This window comes from Panthera uncia (genome assembly GCF_023721935.1).
Source record: "Panthera uncia isolate 11264 chromosome B3 unlocalized genomic scaffold, Puncia_PCG_1.0 HiC_scaffold_1, whole genome shotgun sequence".
NCBI lineage: Eukaryota > Metazoa > Chordata > Mammalia > Carnivora > Felidae > Panthera > Panthera uncia.
This window is the reverse complement of record NW_026057582.1, coordinates 126,413,471-126,428,426: the sequence shown is the minus strand read 5'-3', so window position 1 is coordinate 126,428,426 and position 14,956 is coordinate 126,413,471. Positions and strand designations below refer to the sequence as shown.

The 14,956-nt window shown below is 50.5% G+C and overlaps 1 protein-coding gene across 1 annotated transcript in view; it reads right to left on the bottom strand.

Moving 5' to 3' along the window:
* Positions 1-9,805: 9,805 nt before the first annotated feature.
* IGF1R (insulin like growth factor 1 receptor) overlaps positions 9,806-14,956 on the bottom strand; it is a 252,109-nt gene continuing 246,958 nt past the window's right edge. The window contains exon 21 of the mRNA XM_049614035.1: positions 9,806-10,924. Coding sequence (XP_049469992.1) covers positions 10,543-10,924 — 382 coding nt within the window. The 3' untranslated portion in view covers positions 9,806-10,542. The remainder of the gene's footprint in view (positions 10,925-14,956) is intronic.

The following is a 14,956-nucleotide window of genomic DNA, read 5'->3' as shown; positions in this document are numbered from 1 at the left end:
TTGTAAAACAGTTTACACAGAGGGAAAAAGCTCTAAATTAGCCCAACGAAATCACAAAGGGTTATTTTATTGTCAGAAGAAAGAAGAACACTCTGAAAGGCAGACATTTCACAAGGGATTAACTAGCTTCAGTTATGGTTTTCATGACAATAAAATGAAATCCTAGTAATTTTTTTTTTTCCTCTTAAAAAGACTGTGCAGCGGGCCTGTGTGATCCTGCCCGGATTGCTAAAACCGCAGACCTGTTTGGCAGAGCTGCGTGTGACGGGGTGATCTGTGACCAGCTGGCCGTGGGGAAACACAGGTGTAGCTGCCGCTGGGTACCCCGTTCCTGGCCGCCCAGCTCATGCCTCCACGTGCTGGGTGCAGCTTCTGAGCCACTGGGTCTCTAGTGTTTGGTTTTTCTTTTTCTAATGTCTTTTAAAAAAATTGTGTTTTCATACACAGGATAAAATTTACCCTTTAGCCATTAAAATTTTTTTCTTTTAATGTTTATTTATTTTTGAGAGACAGAGAGAGAGAGAGAGAGCACGAACAGAGGAGGGGCAGAGAGAGGGAGACACAGAATCTGAAGCAGGCTCTAGGGTCTGAACTGTCAGCACAGAGCCCCATGTGGGGCGCGAACTCATGGACTGCGAGATCATGACCTGAGCTGAAGTCGGATGCTTAACTGACTGAGCCACCCAGGCACCCCTTTAGTGTCTGGTGTTAAAGGAGAATAGCTAGGTTTGGCTTGTCTGCCACAATGGGTGTTATACTTACTTTTTAGAAGCAGAATCTCCCCTTCTCAGCTATCATGTTGCCTTTGGGCAAACACTTGGCACTGGGTCTTATGCCAAGCTGCTCAAAGCAAGGTTTTATCTTGTGTTTGCTAGGGGCAGATATCCAACGAGATACATTGTTTTTTTGGAGGAAGGGGTTGAAGGTGGCTAAGGTCTGGGAAATTTCTTGTTCCTTGTTGTGCTATCACTTTCATTTAATTACCTTAAAAAAAAAAAGCATTATTCACTTAGTATCCAGATTCCTTCACCATAAGAAAACGCATTTGCAGCTTAATAACAGAGGAACTGGGTGGGCCTTGCTTGTTTGATCATTAGCTAGCACACTTGTGCCTTTGGAACAGACTTTACAGGACCCCTTTTGCAAATGAAACTCGCTTGACATAAACCAGTTCAGAGTCACATTGTAGCAGATCAAAGGCAGCCAAGCAGGATGGTACAGCCAGCATGCACACGCGTGGGTCCGGCCGCACTGGTTGCTAAAGTGGAGAGCCTTCTGTATTTGTAGGCAAACACCTGCTACCCAGAGCCCCGTGCCCACCCTCCACCCCCTGTAGCTTCTGTCTCAGGCCCGGGCAAGCAGGGGGCCTCGGGACGCAGCCTCGGGGTCATTTCAGACTGCTTGGCACCAGGCGATGCATGTTTTATAAACTTTTAGATGTCAGCCAGTTGGGAGGCCCAGAGCTCCCTCTTCATGACCGTCCCCATCATCTCCCCGTGTGACCTCTGATGTTCCTCAGGGAGAATCCCAGAGGGCCCACTCACATCCCCCTGTCGTACATCCTGGGGCCTGTTTACTTGGGGCTGTTACCTGGCAGTTCTGAGTCCGAGAGCTGACCCAGCTTAAACAGGTTGAACCCTGGGTTGGTCACTTAATAGCTGGTGGGGGGGGGGGGGGGGGGCGCCCGGGGCCTCTCTTTTTTTTTGTCCTCCGGAAAAAGGGAAAATCCTTTCTTTTGGGGGGTGGTGAATTTTGGGGGGGGAAGGGGGTGGTGGGGCCCCCCCCCCCCCCCCCCCCCCCCCCCGCCCCGCACACACACCTTGCGGAGTCTGGGCTTGTGGCTGGACCCGCCGGGGAAGTACAGAAATAGCCCCGCGGGATCTGTGCTCTTTAAGAAGTGGCGCGGTGGGGAGAGGCTCTAACGTTTGTAAAGACGCAGCACCTTCATCCTGAGAAGACACTGCGGCCGCTTCCGGCTGAGGACGGGCGCGGAAGGCGCCGCCACAAGCTGGGAGCGCGACCCTGATCGGCCCGGGATCGTGGGAGCGCCGCGCCTGGGTCCTTTGTCCCCACGGCAGCCCACACCCCCGCCCGTGCCTCGGAAGTGCGTCTGCCTGTACTCATTGGGCTACTGACGGTCCCGAGTGCCAGGGGTGAGCAGAAACCCTGGGGCCACACCAAGAGCTTCAGACAGCCCTCTCTTTGAGAAAGGCCTTTTTTTTTTTTTTTTCAACGTTTTTTTTTTATTTATTTTTGGGACAGAGAGAGACAGAGCATGAACGGGGGAGGGGCAGAGAGAGAGGGAGACACAGAATCGGAAACAGGCTCCAGGCTCCGAGCCATCAGCCCAGAGCCTGACGCGGGGCTCGAACTCACAGACCGCGAGATCGTGACCTGGCTGAAGTCGGACGCTTAACCGACTGCGCCACCCAGGCGCCCCGAGAAAGGCCTTTTGTTTTTAGGTCCAGGTATTTGTACGACTCATCGGATCTGAAATAACCGTGGCCTTTGATTGACCTCTGCTGCCCGCACCTTGCTACCCTGCCCTTTACACGGTGTCTGACCTTGTTCCTGGAGTGTAGTTTCTTAGCATCGAAGTTTCGTGAAATGCTCAGCTTGCCTGATGTGCGTATGCATTTCTGGTCTGATTCCAGAACACTTAACAGCTTGTTGCCTTTGAACATATATTCGCATTTCTTACTATAGCCATCTTCCCTCCACTCCCATCCTGGGGGGGTTGGGGGGGGAGAATCCCAGATTTTAGAGGCCCCGGGACAGGCCAAGGTCATCAGCTAGAAAGTAACATTTTGAACACCGACAGGGGGCCACACCCCCGTGTGGGCCTGCTTGGGTCTCACATGCCTCCTGACAAGGTATGCTGGCCACGAGGTACCAACAGGGACAGGGAAATGCGAAGTTGGAGTCCTTCCTCCCAGAGTCACCCGAGGGCAAACCTGGCTCGGCCTAACTTTTGTCAGTGGAAGGTACAGGAAAAGTCTACGGATCAGTCAAAAACGAAGTACAGATTTCTCTATCTTATGTATTCAAATTTTCTGCTAGCTGATTTAATGGAGCGAGGGAGAAGAGCTTCCGTCTTCGGCAATTTGCATGCTGCAAAGACTCAGCTGTCAGAAATAAAGCAAAGCCTTCACGCAGAACACCTCCAAGCGACATGTGTGAACACACACATGCCACACGTAGCTCAGCTCCCCTGCCTCAGAAGCGTGGGGACTCTTCCAGAAAGGGAGGGGAACGAAATCAGAGACCAAAAATGCATACAGAATTCTTTTTATTTAACTTAAACCATGTAGTACTTTAACTACTAGAAAAAAGCAGAGTAAGAGAAACTAAAGTTGCCTTAGCTTCAGCCATTCAAAATAGACAAAGTTTCTTTTTTTTTCCATAATGTAAAGAATCCAGAGTATATCGCAGTAACAGGAATAAATTCTTACAACAGAATATACAAAAACATTTTGAAATTTTTTTCATCTACTGATTTTTTTTATATAAACAGAGGATTTTTTTTAGGAATAATTTATACACAGAAAGTCATTTTATGTAACAAATTGGCCATGTTATTACCTTTTTTTTATACTTTTTTAAAAAACTTTTTTTAAACAAGAAAACTCAGAAAATGCATTATTTGCGATGCATCCATTCCATTGCGCCTTCTGGTTTGATTCTTTTTTCTCTTTGCCCCAGAGGTAGACACTCTGGCAAACCTCTCACCTCAACCTCACTGGCTTAGAAAGCAGACAGGTGTTTTCGCCAAGCACCTGTTCCACCTGTGGGTGTGTGTATGCAACGCCAAACATCTGAATGAACAGTTGAAAACAAAAAACCAATTGTTTCTGGACCTTTCTCCCATGTAGTGCAAAACATCCAGATGTTTCTAACGATGGAGATTTTGTGGAGTAGTGTAGACATGGCCAATAATCCATTGGGAGCGAGAGGAAATGGAGTCCGACTTAAACACATTTTTGCGTGTGTGTGTGTACTTTTTACGCAAAAGGACTTGTTTTGGACTGGAAAAATGTATCTTCGGTGTTCTGCCTTAAATAAAAGAAATAGGGTCTCTTCCTTGTTAGAACAAAGCGCTAATCACGATATGAGGCATGTAAGCAAACGGCCCGTGCGCACAGAGTTATCATCATTAGCGTGATAAGTCTGCATGCTGTGATCACCGCGCCATCAGGTCCTTCCCTCTCCAGGCACTGCATGCCCACGGTGACGGCCCGACCAACCAAACCAGATGCTCAGGAGTGCCAGGGCCACCGCTGGGCTGCAACGCCTCTGCTGTGTGCTTGGCCAATGAGGCTCCTTCAGTCTTACACTCCAAAGGGAAATGACCAGTGAAAGATGATCCCCTTCCCAACCAGAGGGTTCTGGAAGACCAAGATACTGAAGATACAGAACTACTCGTCATCATTCCTTTGTTATAAACTAGGGCACAAAGCATGGGGGAAAAGAGGGTGAACCAACAGCCTGGGTCAGGGGGAAAAAAAACAAAAACAAAAACTTTTTTTTTTTTTTTTTGGCATATTGTAAAGCTAGCTAGTAAACAGGTGTCCTAAAAAATGGATCACAAACACACATTTGCACACACAGAGAAAAAAAGTGTCTTTAAATTATTTTCGGCAATTATAAACTACAAACATTTTATAAAATTATTCTATGTTCTTACAAAAATGCAATGAAACATTTAATTAGTTCTTGTAAACCAGATCTTCGTCAACTGACTACCCGTAATCTACTGGACTTAAGAGCCCTATTGAAAACACTAATGAGTGACTAATTAAAACAATGTTGACCAGAAAGATGTGGACACACACAAACGTGGACGTACAGATGAGTGATCATTATGTTCTTGCATAACAAAGTAAAACAAAACCCTAAAGTCATGCCCCAGAACTGACAACCGACCGTTGTGATGCAGTTCGCATTCTTGAACGATCTCACTTAACTGCAACGACCGTTTCCAAAGTAGGATGTCAGGTTTATTTGTTGAAACCAAATGCCCTTGGATGACTGTTGCGCCTTGATGTGGTCTGATACCGTCAGAAACCATCAAGTTCAAAACGTGGCCCACACTTCTTGCTAGCCCTGTACCCTTCTGCTCGCCACTCTGCTCCATGTCACGTCATGACCCTGGTACAGTGGTTTCCCGCTGCCTGATCATCCCACCCTCAAGGGGTGTTCATCTGCTTTTTCTCTAAATGACCAACTAGCCATCTAAGCCGGACGCCCAAAATGAAACCCTCTGGCCTGTGCAAGGTCTGTATCTTCAGCATCTCTGGCAACAGAGGTTCAATCTACACAACATCCTCTCTTGAAGTTCTCATTTGTGCCACCGACTAGTCAGAGGGGAGGAAGAAAGTTTGACTTTCATCACTGGTGCTTAGTGGATCTGGTCCGTATCGCCCAATGCTGCTTAGCCCAGGAAATTAAAAAAACAAAACAAAAACAACAACAATGACAAAAACAGCCGACAAACACAGAAGTAACAGTAACAAAAGAACCCCAAACCTTAAATGCATTTCTGGGACTGCTGGAATGGGCCAAGGCATACTGTGGAGCATTACTGTCAACTGGAGGGTGCCTATGTTTTGGAAAGGAGTTGCCTTTGACACTGGCCACCCCAGGAGGACCCGGCAGTGACAGCTGAGGACCTTGGGCCAAGCATCCTAGCCTTCTCACCGATCTGAGCTATAGTGTGACCTTGCCACAACAGCAGCCTGCATCACGCACAGCCACCCACCAACGGAGGTGAGCCGCTGAGAAAGAGGCTTTGGTGGGACAGACTGGCCTAGAATTTGGCATCATACTTGGCTCGGAAATCTGTTATCCCGACCAAAACACACCGCACCTCACGCCAAGCATTTTGCCGTCGGGTAGTTCCACAGTCACCACTTTTTTTTTTTTTTTTTTTTTTTTAATTTTACCGAGCCACTTTTCCTACCATTGAAATGTCGTCCCAAGTCCTAAGAGACAGGTTGGAAGGAGAGGCCGCTGTCGGCCACGAACACGGTCTTCCATCTTCCAAGGAGGAAGCTCATTCCAACTGTGTGTCAAACGTCACGACATCCCACAAAGGAGAGCTGGAGTGGTCTGGGCGTCACACAGCGGACGTTCGACAGTGTCTCCAGAACACGCCAGCTCCTGCTGCCTCGGGGAAGGGCTGTGTGTGCTAACGTTTTAATGCTCACATCAATTCCATGATGTGCCTCAGTGGTTCACGTCACTTCAAGCAGCGTGAGCTGCTGTCAGGAGGAGGTTGCGTGGAAAAATGCCACAACGCAGCTTGATTAAATTATGTGGAGCATACGAAAGAGAAAAATCAAGAAGAGGTGGGAAAATCAGCATAAAATGAGGCTAGAACTGTGGACAGATGATGCCTTGGTAAAGTCAAGGTGGGTGGTTTGGTCCAGTAAAATGACTGCACCGTCACGCAAGCAAAATTTTCTTTTATTTAAGTGTTTCTGAAGCTTTCGTTAGGATGGGCACTACGCTATTACTGTTTTCTTTCTACTTAAAGAGAAACCACCTACGTAAAACAAAGACAGAAGGACACCAACAACTCGAGGACAGTTGAAACAAAACCCTTAGAACCAGCTGAATGATCTGTAGAAATCCAGTTGTGGAAACCGGTAGGTTTGTGCAAAAGAGGAGAGGCTACTATTCCCAGGGGTCACCTACAGTGCGGAAGAAGAAAACCCTGATCCGACAGTATTTCTCAGTGACCTTAAGATGCCAGGGGGCTGGGGAAAGAGAGTAGTGTGCTCGCAGGACGGAACTGCGGTGCGGGATCTGAAAGGAGCCACCGCCCTTCGGGAAAACCGCCACCACGTCTCCCAGATAGGATCACCGGGTGCCTGCGAGAGCAGCGTCTGGAAGCGGGCAGCGCGCCGTCCGCCTGGGGAGCAGCAGGTGATGGGATGGAGGTGAGGCCCCGGGCGGGAGGCAGTGCCACCCGGGGAGGAGGCCGGGCGCCAACCGCCAGCCCCTTCCAGCCCGCAGGTTTGGTCTCTGTTTTCCCCGGGGGAGGAGGAGAGGAGGGTGAGGTGGAGGAACAGTCTGGGGGGCGGGGCGGGGGGGGGGGGAAGCTTTTCTCCCGCGTGCATCCTCGAGTGCAGGAAGGCCTGCTTTCTCGGGCAGGAGGCCTGGCAGGCCGGGCGCTGAAAGCGCTGATGTGGCCGCACCACCGAACTGAACCGGCGCAGGCCTGGGCCTCGGCGGCCAGAGCAGCGGCCCGAGACCCGGACACCGCACGCGTACAGGTGCGGTTACGCCCAGAGACTGACTGCCCCCCCGAGGTGCTCCCTGTCCTCAAAACCTGCAAAACGAGCGCTCTTCCGGATGACAGAATCTGTGTGTCATTCACTCTGCGCAAAGTCCGTTTCAGTGACGGCCTGGGACAGCCGGGCGGCCTCCCCCCGCCCGCCAGGAAGGGAATCCTAAGGAGGAGCCTCTTAGAAGACCAAGCGAGGAGGAGGAAGAGAAAGAAACGAGACATCTGGGAGAAAGGCAAGCTGTCTGAAATGAGCGGAGAGGCGGGTTAGTGTTGCTTCGACCCCAGAATACAGCCTCCTGGCCTCTCCCTGCCTCATGTGCTCGGCCTGTGGTGTGGATGAGGTTACCGATATCAACGGCATATTGTCAGGTGCTGAGAGATGGGATATGTATTCTTCTGTATATATACACATATAAAAAAGAAGAGTGAGGTAGATAAATGTTTGAAAACCAAAACCAAAACCAAAAAACACGAAAACAAAACCAAAAAACCAAAAGAAACCCGAAAACTGTCCTGTCTTACACACACACACACACACACACACACGCACACGCACACGCACACAAAACCCTTTCCTCAGTATTTAAATTCATCACTGGGGGCTTCTCTACAGTGATTGAAACTGGTATCACAAAATAAATTAAAACTCCTACATAGAATACCTTCTTAACTTTTTTTCTTTTTCTCATTTTTTTTTTTCTTAAGGGAGAAAAACCATGGGGCAGAGGCTAGAGAACATCGCAGGACTTAAGGTACTGACCAGAAAAAGCACGACATGCTTGCTTTCTCGTGTTTCGTCTCCAGTCACGACTAGCAACCATCAGACTTTAGCTTTGTTCCTCCTCGTAATTGAAACATTTCCATCCCAGAAGCAACTCGGGTGCTGTCATCACTCTGGTGAGAAGTGCTAAAAACTAAACAATACAAGACCCCCGGGCCCCGAGGACTGGGATTCCTGGCTGAGGAGAAGCGAGCCAGCGCCAGGACTCTGGTCCCCCCCCCCCCCCCCCCCGGGGAGCGCACAGGGCTCCAGGGCCATCGGCCACCATGGTGCCCATGCATGCCCGACCCGGCCCCTCTGGCCCTGCACCCTGGAGGGGGTGGGGGTGGGGGGCTGGCTGACACCCTGAGGAGGCCACCCCCGTGGCTCCCTCCCCGCCAGTGCCCTGGAGGCCCCCCAGGGAGTTTCTGGTTCTGGAGACAGGTAGGTGAGTCTGGAGGGTGGTGGCGGAGGCCATGGAGGGGCCCGCCAGACCCCGCTCCGCTGCACCCTTGGACTCAGCAGCTGTTTTTCATGGGATGGAAGGATTAAATATCCATAAAAAAAAAAAAAAAAAAAAAAGTAATCCAAATGCCTAGCGTCTGCAGTTCAAACTGCTGTTGTACCCAGGAATTAAAAAAATAGAGATATGTGTGTCACAACCAAAACGAAGGTGAGGGAAAGTGAAGGTGAGACTGTCCAACAACGCGACTAGAAACACTGAACGAGGACGTGCGACGTATTTAACCTTTTGTTTTCTGACCTGAGTTTGCGTCATGTCTTGCACTGTAACAGACTCCAGCGCGGTGAGAGAGCAGACCGGGTGGGGGGTGGGGGGCACTGCCTCCCTCGCCAGCCTCGTGCCCACACAGCCTACGGGTGAGAACGTAACTAACGGGCAGGGGGAGCAGGGAGGGGAGGGCGTATTTATAAAAAGGCATCAAACAGTTCATGGCAAATTATGTTCGAGAAGTATCGATTACTGGGAAGAGAGGAAGAAAGTCACGCACTCTAGTACAAAGCATAAGAAGTTTCTTGGAGTGAGCAGAGAGGGAAGGAGGGTAGACCTGAAGGTTTTCATAGATTAAATCCACAAAGATAAAGGACAAAAAAAATAGCAGCTTTTTTTTTTTTTTCTGTACAGACGTATAGATGAATATCTGAACCGTAAAAAAGTTATAAAAGTGACATTAAAGACGATGTGTATGCAAATGTTTCATGGTCTAACATAGAACTGTAAGACCCATGAAGAAGTCCTAGTAACAGAGAAAATGTCAACAAAGCTTAGAATGCTTGAATCCATTTACTGCTTTGCTTCTTACTGTTGTGGTGGTGTTTGAATTTCTTTTCCTTGCAAACCTGCATAAACAGTTGGGCTGAGTCCCTGGAAACCCCTTCCCATCTGTGTCCTGGGGGCCGGGAGCGGGGGGCCAAGGGTGGGGGGGACAGGAGACTGGCACGTGGATGACCTTGACTCAAAGCCTGTCTTCCAGGCTCACGACAGGGCCTGTTTCCTCCACAATTGCGGGGGGGGGGGGGGGGGGGGGGGGGGGGGGGGGGAGAGGGGCAGGGAAGCCGGGTTCAACTTCTCCCAGTCTCCACCGAGAGAAAATCCCATCCTGTCCACTTCCCCCCAAACAATAGCCTAGTCAGAAAGCGATCAGACCTGTGTGAACGTAAGACTTGAAAAGAACGCCAGGGGCGACCAGATGGAGTGCATCATCCACGTGGCTCTTAAATGACGTGACTAGATACCATGCTCGCCCCATGCCTCTGGAAACAAGGAGATAAGTGCGGGGGTCGTGAGGGAGGAAGTTCAGGGTTTTGGCAGAATTTGGCAGCATTAAAATGGTGACAACCTTGAATGAATGATGGCCCTTTTTAAATCTCGTTACGTCCCTAAAAAGGTTAAAGATACAGTTAAAAAAATCCCGTCTCAAGGTGTTTTGTTTTGTTTTGTTTATAAAGACCTACGGTGACAGGCAGGTGTGTACAGGGGCAATGGGGGTGGGGGCCGCAGGGAGGGACAGCCATTTCCTCAATCTGATCAAAAGGGCGTCCCAGCTGGGGTTGCGGCAAATGTTTTTCTATCATGAAGCAGAAAGAAAGAGAAAGGTGAGAGAGAGAGAGAGAGAGAGAGAGAGAAGGGGCGGGGGGAGAGGGAGGGAGACAGATAATGAGAGACCGGGAAAGAGTGAGGAGACTCGATTCTCAAGTGTTCTGTTGCTATTAAGTGTTGTCATTAAGGTTCTTAAAGGCCCATGTCAGTTAAGGGTTCGGGTAGGGAAATAAAAAGCTGCTTGCATATTGAAAAAAGGAACATCCCAAATGTGTTTACTGCAGAGAAGCCGTCTCCCGTGGGCAGCAATGGCAGTTCTGAAGATCCACTGAGGTACAGGAGGCTGTGAATAGATTGTTAAAACTCTCTCCCCCCACCCGCCGCCGAGCGTGCACACACGTTACTGTTTGCACGGGATCCGGGATCCGAGGATCAGCAGGTCGAAGACTGGGGCAGAGGCAAGGCCCTCTCGTTCTTGCGTCCCCCGTTCATGTGCGCGTAAGGCTGTCTCTCGTCGAAGCTGGCTCGGAGAACCAGCACGCCGGGGCCCGGGCCGTTCTCGGCCTTGTGTCCTGAGTGTCTGTCGGGCAGCGGCAGGGAGGACGAGGAGGCGGAGGGGTCCAGGGGGACGCTCTCCATGTCCTCCGGCTCCAGATCCAGCTCCTCCGGCTCGGGCGGCTTGTTCTCCTCGCTGTAGTAGAAGGAGACCTCCCGGAAGCCGGGTTCCATCTCGTCCTTGATGCTGCTGATGATCTCCAGGAAGGAAGGCCTCATCTTGGGGTTGTACTGCCAGCACATGCGCATCAGTTCAAACCTGAGGTGGAGACAGACAGACGGTGGGCCTGGCCGCGAACGGTGGCTCCAGGGCCACCTGCTGTGGCCTCCCCCCACACGCGGGCACTGAGAGCAGGGAGGCAGCTGGGCCATTTCTCTCTTGACGGCCCGACTGGCCCGCGCCGCTTTCGCTCCGGGGAACCAGGACCCTCCCCGGGGCCAAAACCCAACCTCTCATTTCCTGAGGACAAATCTAGGTTTATACAGAGTCTGGCATGACAGGTGTTATGGGGACAGTGCCAAGAAATAAAAATACAAACAAAAACCTACAGAGCATCCTATCTGAAGTGTCTCTTGGAGCCACCAGTGAAACATTACTTCCAGAATTAGAGTGCAGGAAGCCTCTGGTTTCTCACTAATAAGGCTTAAGAATGGGGGCACCTGGGTGGCTCAGTTGGTCAAGCATCTGACGCTTGACTTCCACTGCTTCCCTTCTGCTACTGTTCTCACCAGAAGATTCTATTCTCTGTTTTGTTTTAAAAGTTCTGGCTAAAGAGGGGTGCCTAGGTGGCTCCGTCGGTTAAACGTCCGACTTCAGCTCAGGTCATAGTCTCGTAGTTTGTGAGTTCCAGCCCCGCATTGGGCTCTGTGCTGACACTGTGGAACCTGCTTGGAATTCTCTCTCTTTCTCTCTCTCTCTCTCTCCCCCTGCTCTCTTTCTGCCCTTCCCTGCTTGGACTCTCTCTCTCAAAATAAATAAAAATAAACTTAAAAAAAAAAAAAAAAGGCTTAGGAGCGATCACAGCTATCCTGACAGTGACCCTCCCTTTCGTGCCACCTATGCAATTTCTAAGCTTCTTTCTGGGGCCTGGGGCCGGACAGCTGGCAGTGAGGTGGGAAGGCCACAAGACAGAAGGAGCGTGCATCTAGGGTCTGAGGTCCCGGTCCAGCACCACCCAGGCTTCCTGCTGCCTGCCCCACCACCCGGGCTCTGGCCTCGGGTCCAGGCTGAGCCAAATGAATCAGAGTCCTATGAAGACATGTAGCCAGATCCCGACAAGGCGGGAAGGTGCGAGGGGCCCTGCCTAGGCAAGGGGGTGGGCAAAGAACATGGCATGAAGCCTGTGCCGGGTCTCACCAGCTGGACCACGGTGGCACTTGGGCCGCAAACCTCTGTGAAGCCTTCAGTGGACCACAGGAGGTGTCCGTCCCCCGCCCCCCGCCGGAGAGCAGGAGGCTGCACAAGGAAGAAGGATGGACGGTGTTGTGGTACAGCCAGCGGCCTGGACCCAGGGGAGGCCTGGGCTTGGACAAGGGTTCACGATGACCAGGGGAGGAGGGCATACTTCTTATGAACCCAGAACGCAGAGAGACCCAGCTGAGTGGACCTTGGGAGCAAAAAGGAGGGTGACTGACATCCAGGCTGGCCACAGAGCCAGAGGAGGCTACGGTTCCGAGAAGGGGTTGGCGGGCGGCCCTTTCTCGCGTGAGCTTGGCACAGAAGAGCCTTCCCTTCCATTACTGTTCTCGCCAGAAGATACTATTCTCTGTTTATTTTAAAACTTCTGGCTAAAGAGGGGCATTAAGCGGTTAAGCTCATGATCTCACAGTCTGTGGGTTCGAGCCCCACATGTGGTGCTATGCTGACAGCCCAGAGCCTGGAGCCTGCTTCCGATTCTGTCTCCCTCTCTCTCTCTGCCCCTCCTCCGTTCATGCTCTGTCTCTCAAAAATAAACATTAAAAAAATTTTTAAAACTTCTGGCTAAGTCAGAGTGGCCAAAATGAACAAATCAGGAGACTATAGATGCTGGAGAGGATGTGGAGAAACGGGAACCCTCTTGCACTGTTGGTGGGAATGCAAATTGGTGCAGCCGCTCTGGAAAACAGTGTGGAGTTTCCTCAAAAAATTAAAGATAGACCTACCCTATGACCCAGCAGTAGCACTGCTAGGAATTTACCCAAGGGAGACAGGAGTGCTGATGCATAGGGGCACTTGTACCCCCATGTTTATAGCACCACTTTCAACAAGAGCCAAATTATGGAAGGAGCCTAAATGTCCATCAACTGATGAATGGATAAAGAAATTGCGGTTTATATACACAATGGAGTACTACGTGGCAATGAGAAAGAAATATGGCCCTTTGTAGCAATGTGGTTGGAACTGGAGAATGTTATGCTAAGTGAAATAAGCCATACTGAGAAAGACAGATACCACATGTTTTCACTCCTGAGAGTGAAATCCTGAGAAACTTAACAGAAACCCATGGGGGAGGGGAAGGAAAAAAAAAAAAAGAGGTTAGAGTGGGAGAGAGCCAAAGTATAAGAGACTCTTAAAAACTGAGAACAAACTGAAGGTTGATGGGGGGTGGGAGAGAGGAGAGGGTGGGGGATGGGTATTGAGGAGGGCACCTTTTGGGATGAGCACTGGGTGTTGTATGGAAACCAATTTGACAATAAATTTCATATATTGAAAAAAAAAAAAAAACTTCTGGCTAAAGAGATGCTTTTCAATAAAAATGGCTAAATGGAAGGCTTGACTGACAGACCACTTGCTCGTTTGGCCTCAGGGAAGAAGCCCAGGGGGCACGGAGACCAGTCTGCAAAGGCAAAGCCCTAAGCCAACCTGGCCAAGCTACCTTGGAAGTCCTGGGGGGAAAGGTGTCCGGTCTGGGAGGGAAGAGTACGTGACCTGCAGGGAGGGTGGGAGCCTGAGAGAGGCTTTCTGCCTGTGTCGCTGCCGCTGCCGGGTTTTAGAAATCAGATTTTGCAGATTATGTTGTACTGGACCAGCCACACCCATCTGTTCACGTACGTCTGTGGCTGCTTTCAAGGGACCCCTGCTAGGTGAGTAGCTGGAACAGAGACTGCCTGGCCTAGAAGCCCAAGATCCCGGCCGTGTGGCCCTTTATGGAAAACGTTTACCACTCGTGCTCTAGCAGAAAAAGATGTGGACAAAATACGAAGACCAGATTTTTTTGCCTTGGCCATGCCACTAACCATTTGGCAGGGCTAACCTTTGGTTAATGCACCCAGTAACACACAGTGTGTCGGGCAGGCGGGGTTTTGTGTGTGTGAACTGCTTGAATCCTCTCAAGTCCTAGAAGTAGGTGCATTGTAACATGTCCCCATTTTGTAAATGAAGCAGCAGAAACACCAAGAGAGTAAATAATTTGTCCAAGGTCCCCAAACTGGTGAGGCGGGAGTAGGATGGCATTCTCTGCGAAAGAGTATGGTTGTGCTTTGAAAACCACCTACCTCAGGAAAAGGAATTTTCTCCACCTCCACAAGGGAAACCATGGTCCCCTAGGAGAGCCATTCCTGTCCTCATAGTCACCGTGTGACAGCTCCTGCCTGGGGTCACGTGGCACACAAGCCTGCCTTCCCTTACCTCCCATTGCTGCCCAAGAGAAAGGACTCCCTTCCCACCCCCCACCCCCAACAAACGGGGCCATAAATACTCGAAACCCCTCTCTGTGGCTCGGCTGTGATTTCCTCTCTGGCTGACTGACTTGTCCCTGAATAGAAGCGCAGCCAAGGCCAAGAACATGTGATGTGCCCTGGCTCGGTGCCCCTGTGGCCAGGGGGAGGGGAGGAGGTGCTGAGAGGTGCCACCAGTGACTGGAGTGACATCAGCACAAACAAACCATGTGATGCCTCTCTTAAAGCCTTCCAGGGCTGCCCATAAAAGGAAGTCTTTCTTACTCTGTAGGACTCAAGACCTTGTTTACACTATCTCCACAAGAAAACTTTCCAGTAGACTCTAGAAGGATTTATGAGCTGATAAAACTCTTCTTTAAAAAGGCACATGTTTTCCCCCTCTCTCTGCCCCTCCCCTGCTCGCTCTCTCAAAAATAAATAAACATTAAAAAAATTTTTTTAAAGGCACGTTTTAGAACTAGTCTGCTCTGGAGCAGTGCTTTACCCAAGGCCCCCTCGTGGGGGTGAGGGGATGTGCAGACCCTCCACCTGGGGCAGGAACAGGACCAAAGGGGGCTGCTGCCCCGCTGTGAAGCCGCTTCACAGAGGCAAGTGTGACCCGAGGAGGTGGTGTGAGGGAAGAGGGACAACTGTC